This window comes from Metopolophium dirhodum, unplaced genomic scaffold (assembly GCF_019925205.1).
Source record: "Metopolophium dirhodum isolate CAU unplaced genomic scaffold, ASM1992520v1 scaffold1, whole genome shotgun sequence".
NCBI classification, from domain to species: Eukaryota; Metazoa; Arthropoda; class Insecta; order Hemiptera; family Aphididae; genus Metopolophium; species Metopolophium dirhodum.
In genome coordinates, this window is record NW_026869896.1 from 1,480,581 (window position 1) to 1,508,441 (window position 27,861).

The following is a 27,861-nucleotide window of genomic DNA, read 5'->3' on the forward strand; positions in this document are numbered from 1 at the left end:
CGGAGGGATATCCAGATTAAGTCTTAATCATTACGTTACAACACGTCAATGAACTGTAAACATACAGATGTATACTACTAGCACGGGATAATAAGCGATCAGGTTTATATAAAAATTACACAATTGGTTAAGTACAATATTGTTTCAAATGATTTAGTTATACAAGATTCAAAAAATTAAAAACATAATTTTATAAGTTATAACACTAAATTTCAAAATTGAATGATCAAGTATAAAATGCATCATTATTCTATATATTATTTATTTAATTTTATTTAATATTTACAAGGCCAATGTTCAATTACAATATAGAATAACGATATTAACAAAAGTATAATAATATTTACCAATTATAACATATTTTAAATAAATCAATATAACTAAAGTATATAAACATAAATAGACTTCTATATTTAATATAATAGGATCAATAAAAAGTAAAATTATATACATTTTGCTTCATCATCTTCATAGAACCGGCATATTACAATTTTTTAATTTATTATTAAATAATTACAGTATCATAAATCATATTACTTACAATTTAACATAATGAATCTCGACCAAAGTCAATCACAATACAATTATGTATATTATTATTTAATAATAAAAAATAAATAGAAATGAATCATACATAAAAGTTAATGATCAATGTTAGAATATTAAAATATATACATAGTTTTAACAAAAAGTTTGTAACCAAATTAAATAACATACATTTTCCATTTTTACAATTTATAAAATGTTCAATGAATTAAATATTATAACACTTTTAGAAATATTAAATTTGAAAAACAATGATTATTGTTATATTTTGTACATTAATATATTATAATATAAAAATTAAACAATTTGCTTCATGATTAGGTTACTATAGCTCCCTTAATTAATTTTATCATCGATAACGATTTGTCGAATAGCTAATTAGTTAAATGATTTACTATTTATAAAATACGTTTGTAATAAAACATATTCATAATTATTTTTGATTAGTTTAATTTATAATGTCCGTATGGTAAAGTGCAAATACCACCTTTTAATATGACACGTTTATCGTCATTTGCACTCAATACTATTTTTCTGGTTGTTTTGGAATAAACATTATGTTTTGTTGCCTGTATTGAGTTAATATCACAGTATGCATTAATTTGACTAGATTCACCATTTTGTGCATCCAAATGTGAGGAATTTTGTATACTGAACTTTGATAAAATATCTAAATAATGATTGACCGTCATATACTTGTCTCTAACATACTTTTTTACACCTTTTGCCTTTTTGTATTCAATACCACTTACTGTATAAGCATATAATTTGGGTCTTAGCGTTACAAATTGCGTCATAATTTCACTCTTCAATTCGTCTTTAAAATATCCTGGGGTGTTCTTATGTTTATCACTGTAACAAAAGTGACTAATTGGAAAATTAGAAGTATCAAAATGACTCAATAAATCAAATTTTAAATCATTAAAATAATTATTTGTTTTAATACGATATATTAATGAATCGGTATCAGTGTATAATAGTGATATTTTTTTTCCGTATTTATTTTTCATTACGTCATAATGGAAATTATAAATATAGGTTTTCGATATATCTAAAATAGAAAATCCCACGTAGATTGGTTTATCAAATTTAATCTTTTCTTTTTGAAAATGTAAAGACATTAACTCATTGCTATATATAGTTCTATCTATGAAATTAGGTTTTCTCATTAGCCTATGAGCTTTTCGATCATCTGATACCAACTTTATATCCAATCTTTTACGCGGATTCTCCATACATTTCCCATAGACACTATTCACGAGTAATTTCCAAAATTCATATTCAAACTTGTTTTTTGCCAAGACCCTCATACTAGTGCATTTATCAACATAAGGGGTTAACCATTCTGATTGATCAAACTTAATTATTTTATGAACTTTTACAACTTTTAATCCGTTGTGAATTGCCTGCTTTAACAATCTATAATGAACGACATAATTTGATTTATTATTTAAAGTTGTCAGCAGTTTAATAATCTTAGAATTAGGTGGACAACTATTGTGTGGCAAAAAAGGTAAATCGCTATGAATATCATGTAATTTTTCGGGGTAATCCACATCCACTTCCAGTATATAACCAATAGGTGCGTCGTCATCTATAGTAGTAACGTCTAATGTCAAATCATTATACCATTCAAAATTTTTGTATGGTAAACTTGCAAGCATTGATTTGCCGTATAAATTTACACAATCAAAATATGCCAAATAAATGTGTGGTTTTTTTTTGTTATAATTAATCCCATCAACATCTGGTAGATTAGCTCTGGCATAGCGTCTTACAGATTGGCATACCCCCCCTCTTATTCCATTCTCCATCATGAGTAACATCAAATAATCTGTTAATCTCTCAAGTTTAACTCCAGTAAAACTTAACATTGCGTCAAACGCAAAACCAGGTGCTGTCAAATAATAAGAGGCGTCTAAATTAAAAGTTTTCAAACAAATATCTCTAAAATTTTCAAATACATCAGCCAGAATCAATATGTCCGTTAATAAATATAAATCACTATATTCACCTAATGTTTTTATATTAAATTTCTCCCAAACATTGCATGCATGCATGTAATCTTTTTTTGAAATATGATCATCTGTTAACGAATTATAAAATTTAATTCTAGGTGGTAATGAGGTATCTTTAAGTTTTGAGTTGCAGTCTACATACTCATATGGAAATACACCTTTCCGAATAACTAAATCAATGTTTTCTAAAGGAAAATGATGGTTAATTTCACGGAATCTTGTTTTATCTTCGGCTAAATTAGTAGCTAAATTAGAGAGTGATTCTGACATGAACATAAAAGTGTCTACAAATTTTACATAAAATTTATCAAAAATTTGCTTACTAAAGGTCAAATATTTTTCACCCGAGTTTGGAATAATGCGTATGTCATTATCATTACAGCCTAAGGTGCGTACAATAAAATGACCGTCATACGATAAATTATGGAAATATACTGGTACAAATGATGGGTTTTGTGCCGAAAAATTACAATTTAAGCATAAAGCCCTTAAATATTTCCCTGTAAGATGTGAGTGGTCTCTAACTTTAAATACGGTTTCATTATTAAATGATCTCAAACATAGTTCACATTTTTTCGAATTAATATATTGACCTTCTTCCTTTTTTGTTAATTTATGCATTGATTTATTAGTATTATATAGATAATAAATTTTGGTAGAAATATCAATTATAGTTAACATAAAATGCTTTGATGCATTTTTGCCTCTATAAATTATTGGATTTTTAGGAATTTTAAATTGTTTTACTAATTTTTTTGGGACGATGTTGTAATCAATTTTAACATATAGCCCATAACTCATGGGCTTATGATAATGCGTGTTTTTAGTATTGACCGTTATGATATTATTAGTGGGTTTTAAAAAGCATTCAAAATCGGCATAAATTACAATAGGAATTCGGTCAGCCCGATTATATTTATTAAAATATATAAATTTGTCATCATGTGGATCAATCATTACAGGCTTACAAAGTTTATGTTTTTGGCAGATTACTTTATGCCTATCGAGACCATGCTGCCCCCATGCCTTGTTTTTATTTGGTTTAACATTAAAAGTCGTAAAACATCGCTTGCAAATAATTATTTTACTTTCATGTTTTGTTCTTTGTGATCTAATCAGTCGTGAGAAATTAGCTATGTAACAATAATGTGTTGTTGGTTCATTTGAGAAAAAAAACAAATCATAATGATCGGATTTTTCGTTATTATTTATATGAAGTGGGTAAATTTGATTTTTATCATCACAACTATAAACATTAACGGATATGTTATTAATTTTTTCAAATTTTTTTATTTGATTGATTGGTGTAGGGTAATCAATACAATTAAAATTAAGACCACTTTTTTTTTCCAAAAAATTAAAATATTTAATACTAAAATTATTTTTATTTTTTTTTTTTCATTAAATTTTGATAAAATTGCATATTTAAAACATCTATTGTCATAATTCATTACGTTTATTATTGCTTTTTTATTATAAATTGATTGGGGTAATTTTATAAATGAGGAACCGCCTAGTAAATTTACTTTATTTGTTCTTAATTGGAGACCATCTAAACTAATTTGTCTCCAAGAAGAACCCTTCAACAGAAATGACTCTTGTTCATTTAATAATTTATCGAACATGTTTTTAAAAAGGGTAGAAAAATTTGAAGTAAAATAACATAAAACATTTGTTGTTTTAAATGCAACATCCCGAACTTCTCCCGTAATTAAATTTTCATATACTAAGTCTACAAATAAATTAAATTTATATGTGGATGAAGAACATAATTCTTTTAGTTTTGATTTTAATGAAGAAGAAGTAGAATTTAAAAATGACAATAAGTCAATAAGGTTTTCGTTGTTTTTATAATAAAAAGTTTTTGAGCGATTATTTTTAAATTTCTCAATTTCTACTAATTTTTGTCCAGTGATGTTTAATCGATTAATTTTTTTAATGCGGTTAAATTTTGGCATTTTTAACAATTAATTCAAAACCGCATTAAAATAAAATATATAATAACGTATTAAAATAAAATATCACTTATGTAGTTATGTATGAACTGTTGATTGAAGTAGATTGACGGTGCAATTGGTTATTGGAAATACTTGTATTACATAATCCTCTTCGGGTTCAGCATATAAATTGCGATTGTCACAGACAGTGACGTATTTTTGGCATGCCAAACACCTTCGTCTTTGACAATACATTTGTAGCACATTTATATCCTTAAACATAACATGGTACGCTTTTAAACTTAAATTTACAAGATTCGACACAAAATACGCCTGATTGATATAATTGGCACATTCGAATGAGCAAAATATATCGATAATATTATCATCAAATGAATATCGAACTTCCCTCACGACAAAAGCGAAAAAAACAGCGACAAAAACACTGGCGAAAATATTCATAAACTTCACGTTCACTGTGAGTAAATGGATATTTTGCAATATGTTGTATTGTGATCGGTGGTATATGACTAATTACATTATCGAGGTTGTCGTCAGGTATCATATCTTTGCTAAAAATGAATAAAATGATTATATTTTAAAAATTAAAATGTTATAATTAATTAACTTACAATGAAATATTCTGCTCGCTGCATGCGGCGTTCTTGCATACCAGCTTGTTGAGTATTATTATTATTGATCTAATGAACCCCACTATTTAAGTAACATGGAAAAGCAGATTATAAACTGTATGCCAAAAATCGTTTGATATATCCATCACTTATTCGCACGGCACTATTTTTATTATTAGCACCTTATATGTTAATGTAAACATGAAATGCGATCAAATTTAAATTATAATCATTGATGTACAAAATACTAAAAATAAAAAATAGTGCAGTGCGAATAAGTGATGGATATATCAAACGATTTTTGGCATACAGTTTATAATCTGCTTTTCCACACATTAGCCAATGTCAAATATCTTTTAATTCCTCTGTTAATCGTTAAAAACAATGTGTATATCAGTTTTTATTTATTACCAACACGGCACCTTATATCTTAATGTAAACATAAAATGCGATCAAATTTTAATTATAATCATTGATGTACAAAATACTAAAAATAAAAATACTGCAGTGCGAATAAGTGATGGATATATCAAACGATTTTGGGCATACAGTTTATAATCTGCTTTTCCACACATTAGTCAATGCCAAATATCTTTTAATTTCTCTGTTTATCGTTAAAAACAATGTGTATATCAGTTTTTATTTATTACCAACACCATGTGTAACAGGCATTGACATGACTATTACTATATATCATAGATATTAATTTATATAAAATAAAGAGACCTAATGTGAATTTCATCAATTAATTTTAAGCAATACGAGTGCATAGTAATAATGTCCGACATGAGTGTACAAAATTCGGCCGATGAAGAAATCAATGTAAGTACATTATTATAATAATTATAATATATTATTAATATACTTTAATTTAACACCATTTATTAACAATAAGTTTAAAACATAATCATTTAAATTTAGGATCATTATTCATATCGAAAAAATGTGCAAATGCAGAATTCTAAAAAACCCAAAATCACTATGAAAGCTAAACCAAAAAAACAGAAATTAATAATGGTCAACACAAGCGATCAAAATTCAGATGATGAAGAAATTGATGTATGTGCACCGGTATTATTATTATTATTATTATATCATAAACTTTTTTCTTAATTTCCTTACATTACACATCAATATGTTAAAAACATGGGTATATAAATTTAGGAACTTTATAATCATCGGAAAAATGAGCAAATGCAGAATTCTAAAAAACCTGAAACCGTTATAAAACCTAAACCAAAAAAACAGAAAGTAAAATATTCCATATTTTAATAATAATATATTTATCAATTTAATATTGATTTTAGTTTCAGTCGCATTTATTAAAACTGGAACAAGAATATAATGGTTTAACAACTATGGTTAATGAAAACTGCATACGCGTAAAAAAATCAGATGGTGGAAATTTTTGTATCAAAATACCCGAAATCAAAACAGCAAGTGATTATTTGGTTATTCAAAAATACAAAACATCGGACATGGAAAAAGTAGAGTCAAAAGACAGGTAACTATTAATATTTTGTATAAACAGAGTATATTAAGATTTACACTAGGTATCATTAAAATGAATAAGAAAAAAAAAAAATTAAGTACAATATTTGTAAATTATTGGGGAAACATATCATGCCATAGTACTATTTTATAACCTAAATAGGCACGATGCTTACAACCAAGCAATTTTGTGAATATAGGTATGATGATGTTTCGTCGTTGATACTAATAATATTCACACAGTATGTAAAATATTTAACTGCTCAACAATTGTGTCATCTAGTTTATTTGATAAAATATTTATGATAATATGAAAATATATGCATTTATAATATACAATCATTAATTTGTTTTAATAGATGGAAAACCTCAACGTTCAACGCAAAAACTATGCTGAACGAAAAAGATAAAGCTGACAATACAATAATATCGGCATTTAATAATTTGCAAGATTTATTAATGGATAAATTTATGTGTAACAACAACAAAAAAATTGAATCTTATAAATAATAACTATATGTTTATATTATTATAGTTTCACTAAATGAAACCCGTCATTAATATTTGTGTATTTTTTATTTATTACCAAACGGTTAAAATATTTGTATTCAATTTTATTTTAGAAAGCTTACATTTGATTCAATAATTTATACAATATGATTATATTATGGAAAATATTTTGGTTTATTTTAACCAGTTAACATTTAAGATTATTTATAATATATAATATATTAATTATATTATTATCATTTATTATTAAATAATGGTATGCATTTGACAAAATAAATAATGTTTATTATGAAGGTATAATCTAATTATTAAATAGTAAGCTTGTCGTATATCATGATTATTTTGGTTTTATTGGCTGGTTATATCAGGCTTTAGTATAATGTCTGCAAACGTTTCGTGATGGATTTGTTGTAATTCAAGTAAAAATGACTTTTCTTCATCCTTCAGGTCATTCATTTTGAAATTATAATCTTTAATATATGTACTGATAAAATCACTTCTAATACAATCAGGTGATAAATATAAAATATCATACTTGATAATTATACATGCATTATTGAAAACAGTCTGATACGCCACTAATTTATTTGATAACTCAATGATATTTGCATTTATACATGTTTCCAATAATTTCAATCGATTTAAATTATCACTGGATAATGTGATTCTGTTATTATTATGATGTAAATTAACTGATTCAGATTTTGCACATATTTTATAATAAAAATTATTATCTAAATGTAATCGTTTTGAATGTTGAACAGTGGATAAAGAACAAACAATTATATTAAAACTATCATCAGATATAAACTTATTCCATTGAAATACATTTAGTATTAGATATCGTTTAGTTACGTTACACATGAATAAAATAATAACAGATAAAGGTTGATCAACTAGGTATCCAATATAAATGTTTTTTTTATTCTGTTGATGTATGCTGAATATTGATTTGACTACTACGGCGTCCATGATGTGTGCAGTATTGATTTAATTATTGAATTCAAGATGATAATATTTTGGTTTGGATTTCAGTATAGTGAATCTTCTATGTGCCTTCAATGTTTGGCAGAGTTGACGTACCTATTGATTGATTTTTATCGATTGAAATATATGTTCCAATTTTAATTAAATTATTAGTACCTTAACAAATAAATAAAATACAGCATAGTCAACACTACTACACTGTAAAAACACAACTAAAATAAAATCAAAAAAAAGTCAAATATAGTGTGTTGGATAACAGTTTGATCACATTATGAAAGTTAAAAAGTGATTATTTAACTAATGATTTTTGTTTATTGATCAATATTTTTTTCAAATCGGTAAACAGATAATTGATAACAATGCACAAACATGTATCAGGTCCGCAATCACAATTTTGATTTGACCACGCACATAAAGTAAAATGATTATTGTTTTTTTCTGTTCCACATTTAATAGCGTGGCTTTTTAATTTTGATAATAATGTATACAATTCAGCTAATTCCTTGTAACAAAAATGTGATGGATGAATTATACCCATTTCTGAAATGTCTCTTTCAATTTCTTTTAATAAGTCCATTGTAAATAATAACGCACAATTCAACGGTTACTAATAAACTGATACAGATTAAGTTGTGCGTTATTATATAACATATTATAAACAGTTATTACAAAATCTAATAACCCGAAAATTGAAACATAATATATTATAAAATTAAAAATTACAGTTTATGAATAAAAACATGAAAAAAAAAAAACAAAAAAAATGTAGACCCATGGTATAGTGGACTATGACACTGGGTGTAGTATTAACATACATACTTACCCTAAATTTAAATTTATCAAACTCTACACTCAACGCCTTAGCCCACTAGGCCATGAGTCTACAAGTTATTTAATTACTATTTTTGTATATAAGTTAAAATAATGAAAAAATTAAAAAGTAAGATAAAAATGGAAACAGTAAATATATTTGTATGGGCCAAAAAATAATAATAATCACTTGTTGTGAAACTGAGTAAAATTTGAATTGAAAAAATTAAGCAGTATAAACTGGGATAGAAAGCAGCCAAAAATCTGATCGACCAAGCGGGAAAGTTGTGGATACACGTTTTTAAATCTCCCTGTAATTGTAAAAACTGGGATAGTAAGCACCCACAAATCTGATCGTCCAAGTGGAAAAGTCGTGGATATCCGTTTTTAAATCTCCCTGGAACAGTAAAAAACTGGAAACAGTAAATATATTTGTATGGGCAAAAAATAATAATAATCACTTGTTGTGAAACTGAGTAAATATCTTTTTTTTTTTTGGGTAAAATTTAAATTGGAAAAATTAAATAGTGTAAACTGGGATAGAAAGCAGCCAAAAATCTGTTCATCCAAGGGGGAAAGTCGTGGATAACCGTTTTTAAATCACCCTGGAACAGTAAAAAACTGGGGTAGTAAGCACCCACAAATCTGATCGTTCAAGGGGGAAAGTCGTGGATAACCGTTTTTAAATCTCCCTGTAATTGTAAAAACTGGGATAGAACCTACATATACTACCTACTTACGTATGTCTTCGTCGGAACGTTGTTTAATATTGCTCATTTGCGATTGTAAATAACTAATGGAATGCGGTGTTCCAAAAACAGCTCGAAGGTGGGCTTTAAGTTCGGCCCAGTCAGCAAAATTTCGGTATCGGGCAGACTGGAAAGCGGTCCCCTTTAATTTAGCTACTATATTGTTAAAAACTACCGTTTTAAGGTTTTCGTGAATATTGTTCATTACATAGTCACATTCGATTATGTATGAGGCTAAATCTGCCTCAGTGCCCCCGCTAAATTTAGGTATGCCGCGCAAGGCGGAGTTAATTCCTAATGTTACGCTCATAATTGTCGTGTGTAAAGTTTGCGGGTTATATCTAACTACTGACCAACACCTATTTGGACTCTCAGACATATACTATATAATTGCTTAAATAACAACTTACAGTGCGAAATTCATTGCTCTTTTGTCCGGTCCTAAATGGTTGCGTGCTGACGGTTCTGCTGACTCGTCGCTGATGCTCTGCTTGGCTAGTTGAGTGAAGGTGAAATGTTGAATGCAGTTGAACTGTTGATTGCAGTCGAAAATGTTGAATGTAGTTGAACTGTTGATTGCAGTTGCAAATGTTGAATGTAGTTGAACTGTTGATTGCAGTCGCAAATGTTGAATGTAGTTGAACTGTTGATTGCAGTCGAAAATGTTGAATGTAGTTGATGGCTTGGCTCGGTCCTCCTATTGTCAGCAACGTGGTTGAACTCGAGGTCCGCTGATGTACTCGATTCTAGGTTGGATACTAGAATTCTTCCTTCAGGTGACCCCACACCTGACACCAAAAGACGTGTAGTGATCCCTCACTAACGCTTATATTTTTGAGTTGTGACGACATTGCTGTATGTGGTAGGATTTGTATTGACAGAGGTTCAAGTCACAGGTTTCAACAATTAGTTATAATAGTTTATTTAATAAGATAAAGTAATTTGTTACAATAAATGTTATAGAAATTTGTGGACAGCACGTTAAGTTACTGCCCGAGAACTAGTTAAATCTACGTAAGATTACTGGAAATGTACTTAGTCTGGCGGCGGTGTAGAGTGCGCGGACTCTACGACCAGGTAAGTACTACATGTAGGCTATGAGACTAATTCTAATTCTGCTATGGATGGAGACTCGTATATATACCAAGTCTCCCTTAACGATTAGGTACACGGTATCGACTTAGGAGGTGGATCGGAAGAGCACCGGCGAAGGAGTAACGAGTACCGACGCAGGTGTGAATGTTGTTGCCAAATCCTTGAGTTGAATAGGTACCGGATTATTTGTGATTCTCAGAATCTGGAGACTTGCAACAACAACCAGGCGTGGTACGAGGTTTAATTTATAGTGAAGTGACTGTCGTCGGTTTACTACACTATTATAGCTGTGGGTATTAATACATCCCTAATATTTGATGCGGTCCTATGAGGAGCCGCGAGGATGAGGTGGTGAGGTGTCAGGTGACCACAACAAAATTATAGACACAAAACAGCTTTTGAGGGTGAAAGTTGATTTTTTTATTAACGCGGACCAAAACAAAAAAAAACAACCATAAAAAAAAAAAAAACAAAAAGAGAACAAAAGACGATGGTTGCGGGGACGGGTCAAGAGAAGTTCCGTCTCGTGCGGGTCGTCGGTAAAAACTAGTGACATTACAATCCGGTTCCCTCAACGGCCGGCCGACGGTTCACAGCGCGGGTGTCGCGCGCCGGCGTCGTCCATCGTCGATTGGCGGTTTGTTTGAGAAGCGTTGCGCGGCTTTCCGCGTAAAAGGCTATTTGAATTCAAACAGCTATTACGCGGGACCGCGTCATATTGTTGAATTGCACTATTTTGTGACTAGGTAAAACAACTTGTTGTTTTCACCTTTGCTCTATGTTTCCTGTTATTTAGGATTATATTAAATACCTACGTTTCTACTCATAAATTATACTATGTATAATTTATTATTTTACTTATTTTATTTAAAATAATATAATGGCTTTTGGGTTTACTACACTTACTTTTCCTCTTGGGTTTTTTTTGGCAGGAGAAACATCTACGACATCCATGTTGTACTGTATTAAAAAACAATTAAGTGCTTAAACACGAAAAAACTGTAAAAGTTGTGTTCACGCAAAAACGAAAATGTTGTGTATGTACACAAACACGTAAAATTATGCAAACACTATAGTACGCGCTGTATACAAACACTGTCACAGTGTCAAGGTCGGCGGCGGCGATGGTGGCGGCGGCCAGAGTTGACGGCGGCCAGCGTTCGGGAATGTTTAGTGGTGGAAATGCGCGAGATCGGACGAATTTTGGTCGCCGCCCAGCAGATCGATTCTGTAACTCGATAATATAGTATCGAATTATAACGATAAATATTCGTTATCCAGTATTCCATTATGTATCGAAAACCGATATCAGAGTTGCGATTCTATAAAACACTCTATCGATAAAACATCGTTACATAATTGGTTATCGAATATTCGATATGAATTTGTCAGCCACCGTTGAAGCAATGGGAGATTATATAATCTAGCCAATGAAAGCAGCCCGTCATTATCATTTTGAAATTATATTAATTATTATCATTAAAGTGTTATCATAATTATTGTAATTTGAATTTTTATTACACAATTACACATTCCGACATTCTTTATAGCAGTTATAAACTTATAAGTATAAGTTATAACTTACATTTTCCACAGTATTTTGACTTAACTATCTCATATACGTATTTAAAATGGAAAATTCCCAAAGCAGGTAACTATTGTAATTATTATTTATTAATTTAATTTATGTATTTATTTAATTGTTTAAAATTATTTATTTATGTATGTTGTAGCAGTAACCAGAATCAAGACAAGTTCATAATAAAGTCACGACAAGGACGTAGAAATGACAAGCAATCTTTGTTTTTAATTGACTATATGGTGCAACATCCACATGTAGCTAGTGGCAAATTTAATTGCATAAATGGTAAAGATAAATTAAATGGTTCATGGGAAGAGTTAGTGAAACAACTAAATAATTTCAGAAACCCGGGCATTAAAGAAAAGGATGTAAAATCGTGGAAAGAGGTTAGTATTGAATAAAACAAAAACAACTTTTTTTCAATTTAAAACAGTTTTACAAGAAATAAAATAAAGAAAAACTATAAACAAAAATAATGATTTTGTATGATATACAAAAACAAAAACATAACATACGCTTCATGTTTCAAAAAAATCTTTAAGTGAAAAGCTGCCCCTCATTAAATAATAGTGTAGCTTTTAACCATCCTTCTTAATATTTATAATATAATATGTTTTTGGAAATGATTACCCTTTATGAGTACCTACATGTGTATTTTTTCTTGTAGTCATGGAGAGACCTAAAAACAAAAGTCTCCAAACAAGCATCAGCCCTGCGGAATGCTAGAAGGCAGACAGGAAATAAAAAAATTAATATCCAAGAGTTGACTGACTCAGATAAAAAAGTTTTAAGTGTTATGGGCTATGACTATGTAGAAGGGACATTATGTCCAGATTCTTGGCCTGAAGAACAAGTATTAAAATATATTTAATTTATGAAATTAAAAAATTTTAATGTAACACAAAATACTATATTATGCACATTTACTATATTATTTAGTCTGAAGATGTAGAACTGATGGCTGTAGGAGATATTACCATTTTAGATGCAGTACCTATTAGGTTAACCATGAGACCGGATATTGATCACGACAGTAATTATTTACTCGTTCTTAGAAAACAATATTCTTTAAGGACAATTAATTTCTAAGATATGTATCATTTAATGTAGGTCATGATGATAACTTCTTGCTTAGTGAGGAAAACCTAATCAATGTTGAGCAGGAATGCATTGATTTTGATGAAAATATTAATGTCGAAGAAACACCATTCATTGCACCTATAAGTAGTACACTTCTGACTCCTAACTTCAGTATACCTTCCTCATCTAATTTAAAAAGAAAATTATCGCCAGTATTCAAAACACCCAAAAGAAAATTGTCTCAAAATGAAAATAACATAGGTAGTAGTAATTGTTTTTTTTTATTTTAATTTTATACTGCAATTATTACTATAATAATTTTGATTTAGTTCGCAAAAATTTGAGAACACAATTAAGTGATGCAAGAGATACGTTTACAAAGTTGGCTGAAACCAATGCACAAAATACAGAAGTATATAATAAATAAATATGTATAAAAGTGGCTCAAAAAATTAAGTTTTCTTTTGCTCTGGTATTAATTTGTTTTTAATAAAATGTGCATCGATACTAGACACTAATATTTGTACAGTATGCATTTATTTGCATTAATTTTAATTTCTTAACTACACCCTTGTCCCTCATTTTACATAAAAACACAAATTAATTTTCAAGTACTAGATAATAAATATTTTAATATTATTTTAGTAGAACATAGGTATAAAATATTATTTAATACTTAGGAGTATTTGTAAACTTTACAGAACCTATCACAATCCATAACCCAACTTGCGAGTGCAATGGCACGAATGGCAGACAATGACGAAAGGAGAATAACAAATGATGAAAATTTGATTATTATAATGAAGCAATTGATTGAAATAATAAGTAAAAAATAAATCAATAAATAACAAGAATTGAATTTCAACTCATGAAAATATGTTAGTAATTTTTTTTTTTATGTCACTAGACTTATTATAATTATTTATATAAAAGTTTTAAGTATCAATTTCTTTTTTTTTTCAATTGCAAAAGTAGTTTTGTTCAAGTTTTTTGTTTATTAATTAATATGTTTAAAGTCAACTATTACTATTGAATGTTACTTAGGATAGTTTTTTGTTTATCAGTTTACTTATTAGAGTGATAAATATTATTTATATAAAAATGTTAATAGTTAATTTGTTTAATGTGTAAAATCTATAAAAAGTACTTATTTATATAAAAGTTTTAAGTATCAATTTCTTTTTTTTTTTCAATTGCAAAAGTTGTTTTGTTCAAGTTTTTTGTTTATTAATTAATATGTTTAAAGTCAACTATTACTATTGAATGTTACTTAGGATAGTTTTTTGTTTATCAGTTTACTTATTAGAGTGATAAATATTATTTATGTAAAAATGTTAATAGTTAATTTGTTTAATGTGTAAAATCTAAAAAAAGTTATGTCATAAGTACTAAGTCAAGGGAATAGACTGATTGTATATGTATATATTTACCAAATAAATAATTTTTATAGTGGTTTCAAATAACTTTTATTAATTATTTATTGAACACCTATAAGTATATTTATGAATATAGTTTTAAAATTCTTTTTTTAATTAAGTACAATTTATTGGTCTCCATCGATATAATCTGGAAACCAGCTTGCCATCAATTGTGTTTGAATTCTCATCGCAACTATTCTCGGTCCTCTTCTTTCAATTATTTCATTATGTCTTTCAATATTTTCATATTGCTGTTCTTGTTCAATATAGCCTTCAATTTGTTGAATAGGTAGACGATACTGAATTCGCATGTTGTATATAACAGCACATGCATTTACTATTTTTCCTGCCATTTCAGGTGTATACATCAGCACACGTTGGTATGACAAGCATCTCCACATGCTCTTAAAAACACCAAAAAATCTCTCAACAACGTTTCTTGCTTTGCAATGCTTTCTAGTATACATATATTGTCTTGTTCCTTCAGGAGTTAAAAGCCAAGGCTCTAGAGCATAACCAGCATCTCCTTCAAAATTAAATCAACCATAACATAATTTAAAATGTAATATAATTTAATAATACCAAGTACAATTCATATTATTTTAGTTTTATTACCAATCAACCATGTCTGTCTTTCCCCAAGATTATAATGGTATTCCATTGCCCTGCGAATTGGAGAAGTACTCCATATGTATGAATCATTCCTTGCCCCAGGGAATCTGGCATTAATATTTAATATTTTCAAACCAGGATCAACAATCTAAATTTAAAATAAATTAGCTGTTTGATTTACACAATTAATAATATTTTAAACAAACCGCTTGGACATTCAGGGAATGGTTACCATGATGATTCATGTATGCTTCCTCATGTTCATTTGGGGTAATAATATTAATATGCGTGCAGTCAATAGCACCAATAGCACCTTCAAAGGCATTTACAAATTTTTGACGAGCATTTTGTCTTTCAACTGCAGTCATGGGAAAACGTACACATCTCCTCAAAAGTGTATTGTTTATAGCATCTGTTACACTGTGAATGCACCTGCTGACTGAGGGCTGACTCACATTCACCACAAAATTATCTCCCGTTGCTCGCTGATAACCACCTTTTGCGTAGAAATTTATAACTACTAATACCTAAATGAAACAAAACAATTTTTAAACATTTTAAATATACCTATTGTAGTAACACTTAAACAGTGGTGGTGCTAGGGGTTTCCACACCCCCTAAAGATTTTTTTGGCATAAGACAATTGTTTCAAAATTGTTATAGAAGAAAACTTTAAGGCCTTGCCTCAATCACCGAGAGTTAATATTTGAAATCAATGAAGTGATTGATGAATTAGTTATAGTAAAAAAGAAAACTTTATTTTATTTTATAATTGTATTATGTACCTACATATGGATCATTTAATAATCTTTTCACCCCTTTAAACATAAGTAGAAAATACGCCACTGCACTTAAATATATTTTGTACACATTATAATTGAATCGAAAAAGTATTATATTATACTGCATTACAATGTAAGAAGTTTATATTTATCCAAAAATATAGTTACTTGAATTTCCTCTGGAAGTCCTGTACTGCGTTCTCGTTGAAGTTGGTCACGAATTTCATTAGTTAAGTCCATAGCTAATTCTGGACTAACTCGAAACATATTCAAAAACTCATTTCTTGGAAGATCATAAGGATTTTGCGAGTCCCTTAAAATTCTTCTCTCTATACGCCTTTCCAATATATGTACCCTTTCCTCCAATGCCAACAAATCCCAACCAAGATAAAATAAAGCCATATTAATTACTATTACCTATTAGCTTACAGTAAAAAACTACGAGACACAAGTTAAAAAATTTTTATTAAATAATTAATATCATGTTTAAACAAAATTAAATATATGATAACGATTCGATAATGCTAACGGCCATTCCTAATCACCCGATACGATATCGAATATTTTCGCTATCATTTCGATACTTTAACGATAAAATTCGTTACAAAACTGTTACAGAATCACTATATTGATAACTTTTCTATAGTAATCGTTTCGTTAGCTTAACGAACCGAAAGTTGTCGATAACAGGTCTTATCGAGTTACAGAATCGATCTGCAGTAGCGTTCTTAGAATGGACGGACTATAGTATAACATCATAACTTATGATCATTAAAAATTAATAATTGTATGTGCACTAATAATGTATGGTGTGCATTTAATTGTTCTTTAATATAATAAATTATTTATGATTTTTCTCCTATATTTTATAATGAATATTTTTTATAGAAGAAACTCTAGAAGAAATAAACACTTCAATAATTTCTATGCAAAAAGTAAATCCAAATGAAAATTTGAAGGGTAATATTCGGTCTCTTCTTTATTCCTTATAATATATGAATAAATTATATAATAAAATATAAACTACAATATAAATTAACTAATATTATTATATTGCCAAAATCTAGAGTTTCAAAATCAAGTATTAAGACAACTTGTGACATTGAATGCTCGATGTAAAGAATATGCTGAGTACTTGCACGTCTTAGGCCCGGTTGCATAAATAGCAGTCTGTACATTTGTTACCGGCTCTGTAATTTACCGGACCTGTAAGGTTTTAATGATTGTGTAAACTGTAGCTAGTGTTGCATAAGGAAATATTAAATTATTGATAACCGTGGTTACCACTATTATTAATACTATTATTAAACCATTATTTTTGATAACAACACCAAATAAAAAAATCCTTATCATAATTCATAAAAGTAATAAAATTAATAAAAATTATTATTTATTTCATTAACATATTTGAATTTCGAATATTTGTTATTGTTTCATAATTCATAGACCATTAGCCCCTGATTGCCTACAATAATTTAGTTTAAAATGCCATATCCATATGTTGAAAATGAAGTAAAAAAGAATTCGCGAACAAAAAATTTTACTAATGAAGAAAAAAAAATGCTAGTTGAACTAATCGAACCCTACAAACACATAATTGAAAACATAAAGGTATGTATGACAAATTTAGTTAAATAAACAAGACAATGATATTAATGTAGGCACCTACTTATAATATTGATGTATTAATTTGTTTTACACCTATTCAAATTTGTTTTAGACTGATGCTTTTAACGTAAAACATAAAAACAAAACTTGGGAAATTATTGTCTCAGATTACAATAGCCAACAAACATCTGGGATTAGAACATGTAAGCAATTAAAAACCGCGTATGACATGGCCAAAAGGCAAGCAAAAAAATCAATGAGTGATGATAAAGTAAGTTAAAAGTAAGCCTTGTGGTTGTCAGGTAGCCTGACATAGTTATGTATACATAGTTATGATAAAACTATAATATAATTTACTGTTTTAATTAAATTAAAAATATAAGAAAACATTGTTTTTAAAATAGGTGTTAATGTATAAACTTACAAAACAATTCACGGATGAAGAACAGTCCATGGTTCTGGACTTGGTCAAAACTCATTGTTTCATCTATTGTAAGTTGTCTGTAGTCTTGTAAATTATATAGACACTAGATAAAAAAAAGGAAGCTCATATATTTGATAAAATTGTTTGTTTATTAACATAGCTAAGTGGGCATCAATTTGAAAAGGATGAAGCATGGTCAAATATTGTTGAAACTTTTAATTTTCACCAAACATCAGGTACAAGAACATTAGATGAAATCAAATATTTATTTGAACATTTAAGTAAAACGGCCAAAAGTGAAAATAAAAATGATAAAGTAAGACCCAATATTACTTTATTAATTATCCTATCTCCCTCAAAATAACAATTGGTGATACACTGATATGTAATATGTAAACCAGACTGCAGAGTATTCATAAAATAACAATTGGCTTTTGACACTCAGTGAAAGTTTCGATTTTCAAATACGCGCCATTAATTACAAATTTAATATTTCTGTCAACCCAAATTACTGTTAGGCAGACTATGCAGCATGAATTACTGACCTAGACGTAAAGTGTATTACAACTATGTTTATATTTGGATTACAGATTGAAAGATTTAAAACTGGCGGAGGACAGTACAAAAAAAGTATGAACCACTTAAGCGAGCAAGTAATTGCAGTAATTGAAGACCGAATTACTCCATTATTCAATGCACATGATGATGATTATGGCTATGCTGGTAGGTCTGAGTAACTAATATTTAAATTATATAATGCAAATAAAAATTAAGTGGGTTAGACTCTGATTCTGAGCAAAGACCTATAAGCCAATATTAGTGAATAGTAAATAAATGATAATATGTTATATTTATTTATATTGCTGTATTAAAGTAATTTTATCATTTACAGAAATTCTAAAATTAAAGGATTGTAGTAATTCAGAAACAGAATCAAAAACTATGAATACATACTATATTACTATTGTATTAATTCCAAAATGGTTTAATAATTGATATGAGTTTTTTTACATTTAAGATCCAATGAACGCTGATAGATGTATTCAGAATGTACAAGATGATGTGGAAATTGTTGAATTTGTGGATGGAGTTGAAGAAATCGATATCACAGCAGATAACTCACTTCCTCCTTCTCGTGAATTCAATTGGGGTAAATTTATTTAATTTATGTTTTACTACTGGGATTTACCTATAGTCTATACCAAATAAGAGCGCACCGGGCGGCGCACAAAAACCGGTCATATCACGCGCATGTCAGAGAGCGCTACCGTCGTGCTTTCCAGCGCCACCAGGGTCAACCGCTTATACAGAGTGTGTTATATTGTCACACCATTTTAACGGTCTTTAGCGGTAACACGTATTTTTGTTTTTTGTGCGCATTCGCTGTTTATTGAATTTTTCTTGTTGTTTAAAAAAAAAAACAAAAAAAAGGTCTATTATTTTACTATGTAATACGCGGTGGCGCAATGTAATACGTGATAGCGCATTGTTACTACAATTTTGATGCGTACCTATTGGGTGCCGCGTGGGTGAGGTGATGCTGAGATAAAAGGTTAACACGACAAAAAAAAAAGAAACACAGATTTTGCAATGTGAGGGTCAACTTTATTTCACGGATGAACCACAAAAAAAAAACAACGCGATTGTGGCCAGGGTTATTTGCCCTGTCGGTCACTGAACAAAAAAAAATCAAAAGGAAAAAAAAAGAAAGAAAGACGATTGGCACGTCTGTGTGTCCGTCTCGTGCGGGTCGTCGATCATAAACTAGTAACTTTACAATCCGGTTCACCCAACGGCCGGCTGACGGTTCACAGCGCGGGTGTCGCGCGCCGGCGTCGTCGGTCGTCGATTGGCGGTTTGTTTGAGAAGCGTAGCGCGGCTTTCCGCGTAAAAGGCTATTTGAATTCAAACAGCTATTACGCGGGACCGCGTCATACTCCCCCCCCAAACCGCCAACGGCGGTGGTGTTCCGGCCGTTGCCGGTGTCGTCAAAGGGTTGTGTGGAGGGTGGTTGTGGTAGACACCTGTCCGTGGGTACGCTTTTCCAGCTATGTTCAGCGGGCGTGGCCCTGGTGGTGTCTAGGCATGTTGGGGGGACGTGGGGGGACTGAAGTACATGAGGCTGACCTCCATGTCTTCAGTTCCAGCCATGCCTGCGTCCGTCTCACCTAACAGGTCCGCCTCCTCTTCCGGGGATATTTCCATATCCGCGGTTTGAGGGTTCGCGGCTGTTAGGTTTTCCGCGGTTCCGGTTGCTCCGGAAGTGTTAGTCACTTCCGGTACCGTGACCATGGTGAGGTCTGGTGTCGCAGGCTCTGGCTGTGGCGGGACGGGGGCTGGTGTTGGCGCCGGTTTTTCCAGGCGGTGTTGCTGGGACGTCTGCTTCGCCTTGTATTCCCGCATCCGCTGTTTGTTCCGGCGCTGGCGGGCGTTGAGTGAGGCCGGTGGTGTTGTGTCGGTGGTGGTGTCCCTTATTGGCAGCGGATTGACGGGCATTCCTAGAGGCGGGATGGTCGACGTCCTTGGCGCCGGTACCGGTCTCTCCATCAGTGGGTGGGGTGGCAGTCTCGCCGGTGCCCGACTTGTTGTCGTTGGTGGCGCCGGTCGAGTTCGGGTCGCCGGTCGTGCCGTGGCCGTCGGTCGAGTCACCCGTCTGGAGCTGCGCGACCTATTGAGCCGCATTGCCGTTGCGGGTTCGCCGCTCGTCGCCCTTTGGAAGACGACGGTCCGGTCTTCCCACCCACGCGTGTAGGCGGCCCACAGTACCGGGTCCCGCTGTAACTGCGCTGTGGTCATCTGGCGGACCCGTGCCGCCGTGGTGGTGTTCGTGCCCTCCTCCAAGCTGGCTGACCTCAGCAGCTGCTGGCTGCGTTCCAGCAGTTCCGCCGCTTGTTGGAGGGTGCTGGATGCCGTCGATGGTTTACGCTCCATTGGTGCTATTCCGACTGAAATTAAGTACACCAAATGCTATTGTGGATTTATGGTTGGGATGGGGGTTGGGTGGGGGGTGTTTTGGGCGCTGCGGTGTTCGCGCGTTTTAGGCAGGACACGTGAATTTTGCGTGCTGGCTGTTGGTCTGTGGTGAACACACCTTTGCCTTCGCGTTTGTGTAACTTTACCGGTCCCCACCATTTCGGTGCGAAGCCGGCGTGAAATTTTTTGTGCGCGTTTGACAGGTGGTGTGCCTTGTAGTACACCGTGTCACCTGTTTTGTACTTTGTGTCCGTCGGCCCACCTGTTACCGGTGGTTCGGTCAGTACATTGTTTTCGCGACTCACCCTAGCCATGTTTATTTGTTCGATCGGGTTGTCCGCTGTCCGCGACAGTATCCAGTCCCCCGGCCTTTTGCCCTCTCTCCCGAGGACGAGTACCGATGGTGGATATCCTGTCCGGTCGTTACGCCTGTTCCTGATCGAAAAAAGAATGGGGGCTAGCTTGGTGTCCCAGGTATTGTGGTTGCCGTCGATGAGTAGCGCGCGTAGACCTTTTTTTAATTCCTGGTTACGGCGTTCGACTGGGTTGGCCCTCGGGTGATATACCGGAGTTGTCCAGCCCTCGGCCCCCCACTGCTCGATCGCTTTACGCATATCGTTTGCTACGAACTGTGGGCCGTTATCGCTTAAGCACACACGGGGGTATCCGAAACGTGAAAAGAATTCTCGTTCAAGCGTTTCGGTTATTGTTTTTGTAGTGGCTGTTCCGAGGGGGTATGCCTCGGTCCATCTACTAAACAGATCCGTGGCGACCAGTATGTATTGTTTTCCCCTACTCGTACGCGGGTAGGGGCCCATGAGGTCTATGCTAACCACCTCCCAGGGGTGTCGGGGTATTCTGGTGGTCGCGGGGTCATCTGCGCGCGTGTTCAGTGGTTTGGTACACGCGCATATGTGACACGACTTGACGTACAGTCGGATGTCGTTTTTTTGTCCTTTCCAAAAAAACCGTTGTTTTACCGCTCTGTACGTTTCTTTCCAGCCCGGGTGGTTTGCGAGTACGTGATCGTGGTATGTCCAGATCACGTTCTGCGTCTTGTCCTTTGGGATGACTACGGGTGTGTGTTCGCCCAAATTTATCCGCAGAAGACCGTCGGTAAAAATGTATTTATTTTTTTTATCCGTGGTACTTCCGGTATTGTGCGCTGGGTTGTCCGTTGTCATGTTGCGCGCTGTGTCTCGTGTATTGGGGTCATTGGCCTGCCATGTCACGAGCGTAGCGTGTGTGATTTTGGGACCACTAGTGGTGTTAGCCGGGTCCGTCGTGGCGAACAGATTGTCGGCCGGTGAGCTAGTAGCAGTGGTGAGTGGTGAGGTGGGTACTCCTACTAGTCGTTCCTCGAGGTGTTCCTCGTCTACCGGTGGCCCGGTGGTTGGGTTGCGGGATAGCATGTCCGGCGCCTCGTTCTGTACGCCGGGCACATGTGTGGTTTTGTAGTCCAGGTTAGCCAGCTGTAGTGCCCACCTGGTTAACTTGGAATTTGTGTTTTTGGCTCGGTGGAGCCATGTGAGTGCCGAGTTGTCGGTGAATAGGTCAAAGCGGCGGGCCTCTAGGTATGGTCTAAACTTGTCGGTTACCCAGATTATCGCGAGGCACTCGCGTTCTACCGCGGCGTACCTTGTTTGCGTATCACTAAACTTTTTGCTTGCGTAGGCGATTATCCGCCTTTCGTCCGGGCTGTCACCCCGTTGGAAAAGGACGGCACCTGCTCCTATTTCGCTAGCATCGGTTTGTAGGCAAAACGGTTTTCCGTAATCTGGCGTCGACAGTTTTGGCGAATCGTACAGGGCGCGTTTTATTTTGGTAAATGCGGCCTGTTCGGTTTCGGTCCACGACCATTTGGTCCCCTGTTTGAGTCTATTCGTTAGGGGTGCTATGGTGTCCGCGTAGTTGTCGACAAACTGGCTGTACCAGTTGCAAACGCCCAAGAACTTCCGTAGGTCCCTCAGTTTGGTTGGTGGGGGGTAGTTTATCATCATAAACCCTCTAGTTTCTCCGGTTGTTTGTCTATTCCTTCGGAGGTGACTAGGTGTCCGAGAAATGAAATTTCGGTGGCTCCGAATTTGCACTTTTCGGGGTTGCATGTGAGCCCGTGCCTCTGTAGACGTTCTAGAACTTTGTCCAAGTGGCACTGGTGTTCGTCCACAGTGTTCGAAAACACCACTATATCGTCTAGATATACGCGGACGAACTCGTCCAGGTACCCCCTCAGGACTTCGTCCATTAATCGCACGAAGGTCATGGGGCTGTTTTTGAGGCCGAAGGGGAGGACTCGGAATTGGTATAGGCCCCGACGCGTCCGGAATGCCGTGTATTTTCGCGCGTTTTGGTTAAGTGGGACCTGCCAGTAACCCGACTTAAGGTCCAGGACGCTGAATACTTTTGCGCCTCTCATCTGACGTATCAGCGTATTGAGGTCGGGCATTGGGTAAGCGTCGGACTCAGTGATATCATTGAGCCGCCTATAATCAATGCATAGTCGGGGTGAGCCGTCTTTCTTTTTTGCTAGAACGATGGGTGCGGCCCACGGGGATGTGCTCTGTTCTACCAGTCCCTGCTCTTCCATGTCCCGTATCATGGTGTCGATTGTGGCCTGTTTTACCGGTGGGTAGGGATATGGTTTTTAGTGCTATGGGTGTTTGGTTTTTGAGGAGGATGTCGTGTTCAATTAACCTGGTGCGTCCTACCCTACTGTTGAATACGTCCGGATAGTTGCGTACTACTTTGGCGAGTTTCGCGCGTGTGTGGTGGTCACCGTTTATTGTTAATTTGTCGACATCTAGTGCTGGGGTTGGGGTGGGTGTCCGCCCTTTCCAGCACGCTGTTGTTCTCCTATCCGAACCTAAATGGATAGTGCTCGTTGTGTAGTCCCAGGTGACTTCGTTTTGTACGAGAAAGTCGTGACCTAGGAGCATGTCGCAGTACAAATTTTCCAGAATAGCTGCGTTGAAGGTGACCGTGAGGTCTCCGATTCTGGCTACGAATGTGGAGGTACCACTTGTCATTGTGGTATGTCCGTCCGCCATTCGTACCTGAGTTGGTTGTCCGTGTGGGGGTGTGCCATATTTATGTGCTATGTTCGGGCTTACATACGATTTTTGTGCTTGTGAGTCGAGTAGAGCTGTTACGGGGCCTGACCTAAATTCGAGTTCGACCGCGGGGGTCGGAATTTTGTCGGGGCATACACGTTTAGCGTTATTCGACGGTGGTTGTGATGTATAGCTGGGTAACTGGTTCTTAACCGCGTTATCGGTACTATGGGGAGCAGTTTGCACCGCCATTACCAGAGCATCCGTTTCGGTTACCTCTGTGCTATGGGTGTGTACCGTATGAGTACGTGTTAATTCCGTAGTAGGGGTCGTTGTGTGTGGTGATGATGACCTGCTACTTAACGGAATTTTAATGTTTTTGATGGGTGATATATCTGATGACGCCGAGTTTATCGATGCGCGTTTGATAGTTATATCCCCGTCTGTATTGCCGAGTGTTGTGTGTGGTGGCGTGGTTGTATGTGTGTGTGTGTGTGTGTGTGTTTGAGGCGGCGGCGTGGACAATTGTCCGTCGACTCATTTCCCGTTTCCCGAACGCGGCGTGTTCCCGGGGCAGTCACTGTTCCAGTGAGGACCTCCACAGTACCTGCACGGGTTGGGCGGTTGCGGTTTACCTGCAGTACCGTCCCGTGTACGCGGTTGTGGCTTCGGTTGGGGCGGGCGGGTTTGGGAATATGTTTTGTACGCCGGTTTCTGCTGTTGTTGTGTGGGCGTTTCGTCTGGTGTGTATTCCAGGATTCCAGCGACCCGGCGGAGGTCTCCGAAAGTCGCTGGTCTCTGCAATCGGATATGCGTGCGGTATTCGTTGCGCGTTAGACCGGCTATCGTACCGACTAGCTGTGTTTCAGATAGCCCGGTATTGACGCGGCGCGCGAGTTGTTTTTTTTTGTGTCACGAACTCCGTAAGCGATTGCGTTTGTGTTTGTCGGACGGATACTATCTCGGCCCGCAGTCGTGATTGTATTTCCACGTTGTCGAATTTTTCTACAAATTCGGCGCGGAACTCATCCCTGGTGAGGTCCAGTAGTCTGATGGTGTTCCACCATGTACTGGCTGCACCCTTCAGCTGCTGCGTGACAATATTAGTCCAGGCCCACCTATCTATACACGTTTGGTACAATATCGATTCCGCCTTGTGTATGAATCGTACCGGGTCCTCAGGCGTTGTTCCGAGGAACTCCGGCAGCGAATGTTTCGCTGCACATACGTCGTCGTATGGTATCAGCGTCGATTGTTGTGACGCATAGGTGTGTGTGGAGGAGGGGGCATGGTATAAATTAGGCGTGTCATCGAACCGTACCGAACGGTCGGCGTGCTGGTTACCCGCGGACGGCGGTTCGCGCGCCGCGGAGTACCTCGTACCGTATTCCGTGTGGTCCGATGTTACTGTGTGTTGGGGGCGGGTCGATGCTGTCCCTTCCGGTTGGTGTTCCGGTGCTTGGCGTGCCATACCCATTTCCAGGCGTCGCATTGTCTCTGCAATGCGACGTTGGTCGTCGCCAAAGCGGGCCATGCAGTCTTCGAGCATGGTCAGTCGCGATTCCAGACTGTGCCCACGCGCCGAGTTTTCCGCCGCTTGCCGTACCTCCTTAATTATGGACCGACTCGCTTGAATCATGTCCATAGCCTGTTGGTGTGTGGGTGTGGGTGGGTTATTGGTGGTGATGTTCGGTGGCTGGGCGGGTGATGATTCTACCGGTTGGTTTTCCCTTTGTCCGGCGTCCAACATCTGACCTGTTGGCAGGTTGTTCCCGGTATGTCCGGCGGGTTCCATAGGCGGAAACCGGACTTCGTTGGCCTGTAGGTTCAGGTCCGTGAAGTGTTGTATCAACCAGATTTCGAGATCATCCTTCGCGCCCGTATCCGACAACTCGCGCTGCCTGCATTCGTAGCGTAACTCCGCGGCGGTCAACTCATTAATATATTTTCCCGGCATGACGTCCGGTTGTTTTTCCGGTGTTGTTTACGGGAAAATATAAAATGTGGCTGTTGTCGGTGGAACGGTCGTCGCGTTCCTTCGATCAGCTGTGTTGACCGTTTATCGGTGTTTATTTGCGTACGGAATGTAGGTCAGTGGGTTGTTATTGTTTTGTTATTGCGCTTGCCGGGCGATCACAGTAACCGGTTTTCGCAGAGTGTTGTCATGGATGCGCGTGTGTGCGTTATCCGGCCCACTACTGCGATTAAGGAAGACGGCGGCTGTCGCTTTGAGCGGCGGCGGCGGCAGTCCGATTATGTGGTATTTCTGTCCCAGGTAATCGCGTGTTGACGTTATCGGTGGTGGTGCTGGGCGGTGGTGGTGTGGCCCTCTCGCGCTCTTGCGTTCCTACCTACCTACGTCGTGTGTGTGTGGACTTTGGAGCGTCGCGCGCGGTGTAGTCGGTGCGTCCGTAAATCGGGCGGCGTGGCTGGTCGTTACGTCCTTATGTAATATATTACGTAACGCCGGTTTTTCCGTTTTCGCCAGCTAACCACGTTTTTGTCGGAACGCGTCGGGGACTTTTTTCCAAGTCGCGCAACGGGAAGGGTATATGATGGTGGTAGTAAGGGGTAAGTTAATAAGTTTTCACTTACCGGTGATTCCTGTACGGGGAGCCAGTTGATGCGTACCTATTGGGTGCCGCGTGGGTGAGGTGATGCTGAGATAAAAGGTTAACACGACAAAAAAAAAAGAAACACAGATTTTGCAATGTGAGGGTCAACTTTATTTCACGGATGAACCACAAAAAAAAAACAACGCGATTGTGGCCAGGGTTATTTGCCCTGTCGGTCACTGAACAAAAAAAAATCAAAAGGAAAAAAAAAGAAAGAAAGACGATTGGCACGTATGTGTGTCCGTCTCGTGCGGGTCGTCGATCATAAACTAGTAACTTTACAATCCGGTTCACCCAAACGGCCGGCTGACGGTTCACAGCGCGGGTGTCGCGCGCCGGCGTCGTCGGTCGTCGATTGTCGGTTTGTTTGAGAAGCGTAGCGCGGCTTTCCGCGTAAAAGGCTATTTGAATTCAAACAGCTATTACGCGGGACCGCGTTAATTTCCTGTATGTACGGCGGCGTCGACCATAGCTAATAGACCCGTCCAGGGGGGTCCGGACGTCGCTCCGCGATTCATTTGTATGCGCCAGCGCGGTGCGCTCTTATTTGGTACAGACTATATGTGAAGATCTTATATATTTATAAATGTATTAACTTGCCTATAATTTGTTTAAGCTATGTTTAATATAGAAACTGAAACATCAACATTACCAAATAACAGTTACCAGTCAACAGCTATAAATGAGTTAAATCAAATAAAAACAACCAAAGATACTGCGGTTAAAAAAGGTTCATTACAAAAATCTGTCTGTGATGGTCTACAAGAATTTGCCAAAAAAAAAATTAATAAAGTATGTGCTCAACAAAAATTTTCACTAGATATCCAAGATATAAAAAATAAAAAAGCAAAGAACACTGAACTTACTTTCAAAAAAATAGAATTTAATTCAAAAATAAGGCAACTAGAATATTACAAGAGGACATTTTAAATTTGCAAAAAC

At 35.7% G+C, this 27,861-nt stretch overlaps 5 protein-coding genes across 8 annotated transcripts; 3 read left to right on the forward strand and 2 right to left on the reverse strand.

Annotated features, from left to right (window-relative positions):
- Window positions 1–274: 274 nt before the first annotated feature.
- On the reverse strand, window positions 275–1,869 carry LOC132953211 (uncharacterized). Its single transcript, XM_061025735.1, has 2 exons — window positions 1,299–1,869; window positions 275–1,216 (listed from the first exon to the last, which is right to left on the reverse strand). The coding sequence occupies exons 1-2, from the start codon at window positions 1,854–1,856 to the stop codon at window positions 1,073–1,075; spliced, it is 702 nt and encodes a 233-aa protein (XP_060881718.1). The 5' UTR covers window positions 1,857–1,869; the 3' UTR covers window positions 275–1,072.
- A 3,810-nt stretch (window positions 1,870–5,679) lies between these two features.
- On the forward strand, window positions 5,680–7,315 carry LOC132953275 (uncharacterized). 4 transcript variants are annotated; one of them, XM_061025794.1, is made up of 5 exons: window positions 5,680–5,955; window positions 6,055–6,204; window positions 6,298–6,384; window positions 6,441–6,637; window positions 6,984–7,315. In XM_061025794.1, exons 1-5 carry the CDS (start codon window positions 5,911–5,913, stop codon window positions 7,132–7,134), a joined length of 630 nt encoding a protein of 209 aa, XP_060881777.1. In that variant the 5' UTR covers window positions 5,680–5,910; the 3' UTR covers window positions 7,135–7,315. The 4 variants fall into 4 exon arrangements, with proteins under 4 accessions (XP_060881777.1, XP_060881779.1, XP_060881778.1 ...); XM_061025795.1 differs by having other exon boundaries at window positions 5,682–5,955; window positions 6,055–6,192; window positions 6,984–7,314; XM_061025796.1 differs by lacking the exon at window positions 6,298–6,384.
- A 5,091-nt stretch (window positions 7,316–12,406) lies between these two features.
- LOC132953267 (uncharacterized) lies at window positions 12,407–13,864 on the forward strand. Its single transcript, XM_061025788.1, has 6 exons — window positions 12,407–12,426; window positions 12,509–12,743; window positions 13,025–13,210; window positions 13,297–13,390; window positions 13,468–13,698; window positions 13,767–13,864. Exons 1-6 carry the CDS (start codon window positions 12,407–12,409, stop codon window positions 13,862–13,864), a joined length of 864 nt encoding a protein of 287 aa, XP_060881771.1.
- A 1,116-nt stretch (window positions 13,865–14,980) lies between these two features.
- Window positions 14,981–16,651, reverse strand: LOC132953268 (putative nuclease HARBI1). The gene is made up of 4 exons (XM_061025789.1): window positions 16,418–16,651; window positions 15,674–15,994; window positions 15,471–15,615; window positions 14,981–15,381 (listed from the first exon to the last, which is right to left on the reverse strand). The coding sequence occupies exons 1-4, from the start codon at window positions 16,649–16,651 to the stop codon at window positions 14,981–14,983; spliced, it is 1,101 nt and encodes a 366-aa protein (XP_060881772.1).
- A 1,158-nt stretch (window positions 16,652–17,809) lies between these two features.
- On the forward strand, window positions 17,810–27,849 carry LOC132953188 (uncharacterized). Its single transcript, XM_061025715.1, has 7 exons — window positions 17,810–17,860; window positions 17,970–18,128; window positions 18,262–18,363; window positions 18,442–18,597; window positions 18,872–19,004; window positions 19,300–19,431; window positions 27,536–27,849. The coding sequence occupies exons 1-7, from the start codon at window positions 17,810–17,812 to the stop codon at window positions 27,847–27,849; spliced, it is 1,047 nt and encodes a 348-aa protein (XP_060881698.1).
- The last annotated feature ends 12 nt before the right edge of the window (window positions 27,850–27,861 follow it).

What these genes read in the sequence shown, in the direction of transcription:
- LOC132953267 (XM_061025788.1), top strand. Translation starts at nt 12,407, where the DNA reads ATGGAAAATTCCCAAAGCAG. An exon ending in ATGTAAAATCGTGGAAAGAG is followed by an intron (nt 12,744 to 13,024) that starts GTTAGTATTGAA and finishes TTTTTCTTGTAG; the next exon opens with TCATGGAGAGACCTAAAAAC. An exon ending in ATTCTTGGCCTGAAGAACAA is followed by an intron (nt 13,211 to 13,296) that starts GTATTAAAATAT and finishes TATATTATTTAG; the next exon opens with TCTGAAGATGTAGAACTGAT.
- LOC132953275 (XM_061025794.1), top strand. Translation starts at nt 5,911, where the DNA reads ATGTCCGACATGAGTGTACAAAATTCGGCCGATGAAGAAATCAAT. An exon ending in AAATTGATGTATGTGCACCG is followed by an intron (nt 6,205 to 6,297) that starts GTATTATTATTA and finishes ATATAAATTTAG; the next exon opens with GAACTTTATAATCATCGGAA. An exon ending in AAAGTAGAGTCAAAAGACAG is followed by an intron (nt 6,638 to 6,983) that starts GTAACTATTAAT and finishes TTGTTTTAATAG; the next exon opens with ATGGAAAACCTCAACGTTCA.
- LOC132953211 (XM_061025735.1), bottom strand. Translation starts at nt 1,856, where the DNA reads ATGAGGGTCTTGGCAAAAAACAAGTTTGAATATGAATTTTGGAAATTA. An exon ending in CCAAATTATATGCTTATACA is followed by an intron (nt 1,217 to 1,298) that starts GTAAGTGGTATT and finishes ATCATTATTTAG; the next exon opens with ATATTTTATCAAAGTTCAGT.
- LOC132953188 (XM_061025715.1), top strand. Translation starts at nt 17,810, where the DNA reads ATGCTAGTTGAACTAATCGAACCCTACAAACACATAATTGAAAACATA. An exon ending in GTGAAAATAAAAATGATAAA is followed by an intron (nt 18,598 to 18,871) that starts GTAAGACCCAAT and finishes TTTGGATTACAG; the next exon opens with ATTGAAAGATTTAAAACTGG. An exon ending in TTCTCGTGAATTCAATTGGG is followed by an intron (nt 19,432 to 27,535) that starts GTAAATTTATTT and finishes AATTTGTTTAAG; the next exon opens with CTATGTTTAATATAGAAACT.
- LOC132953268 (XM_061025789.1), bottom strand. Translation starts at nt 16,651, where the DNA reads ATGGCTTTATTTTATCTTGGTTGGGATTTGTTGGCATTGGAGGAAAGG. An exon ending in ATTCCCTGAATGTCCAAGCG is followed by an intron (nt 15,616 to 15,673) that starts GTTTGTTTAAAA and finishes TTTTAAATTTAG; the next exon opens with ATTGTTGATCCTGGTTTGAA. An exon ending in AAGACAGACATGGTTGATTG is followed by an intron (nt 15,382 to 15,470) that starts GTAATAAAACTA and finishes TTAATTTTGAAG; the next exon opens with GAGATGCTGGTTATGCTCTA.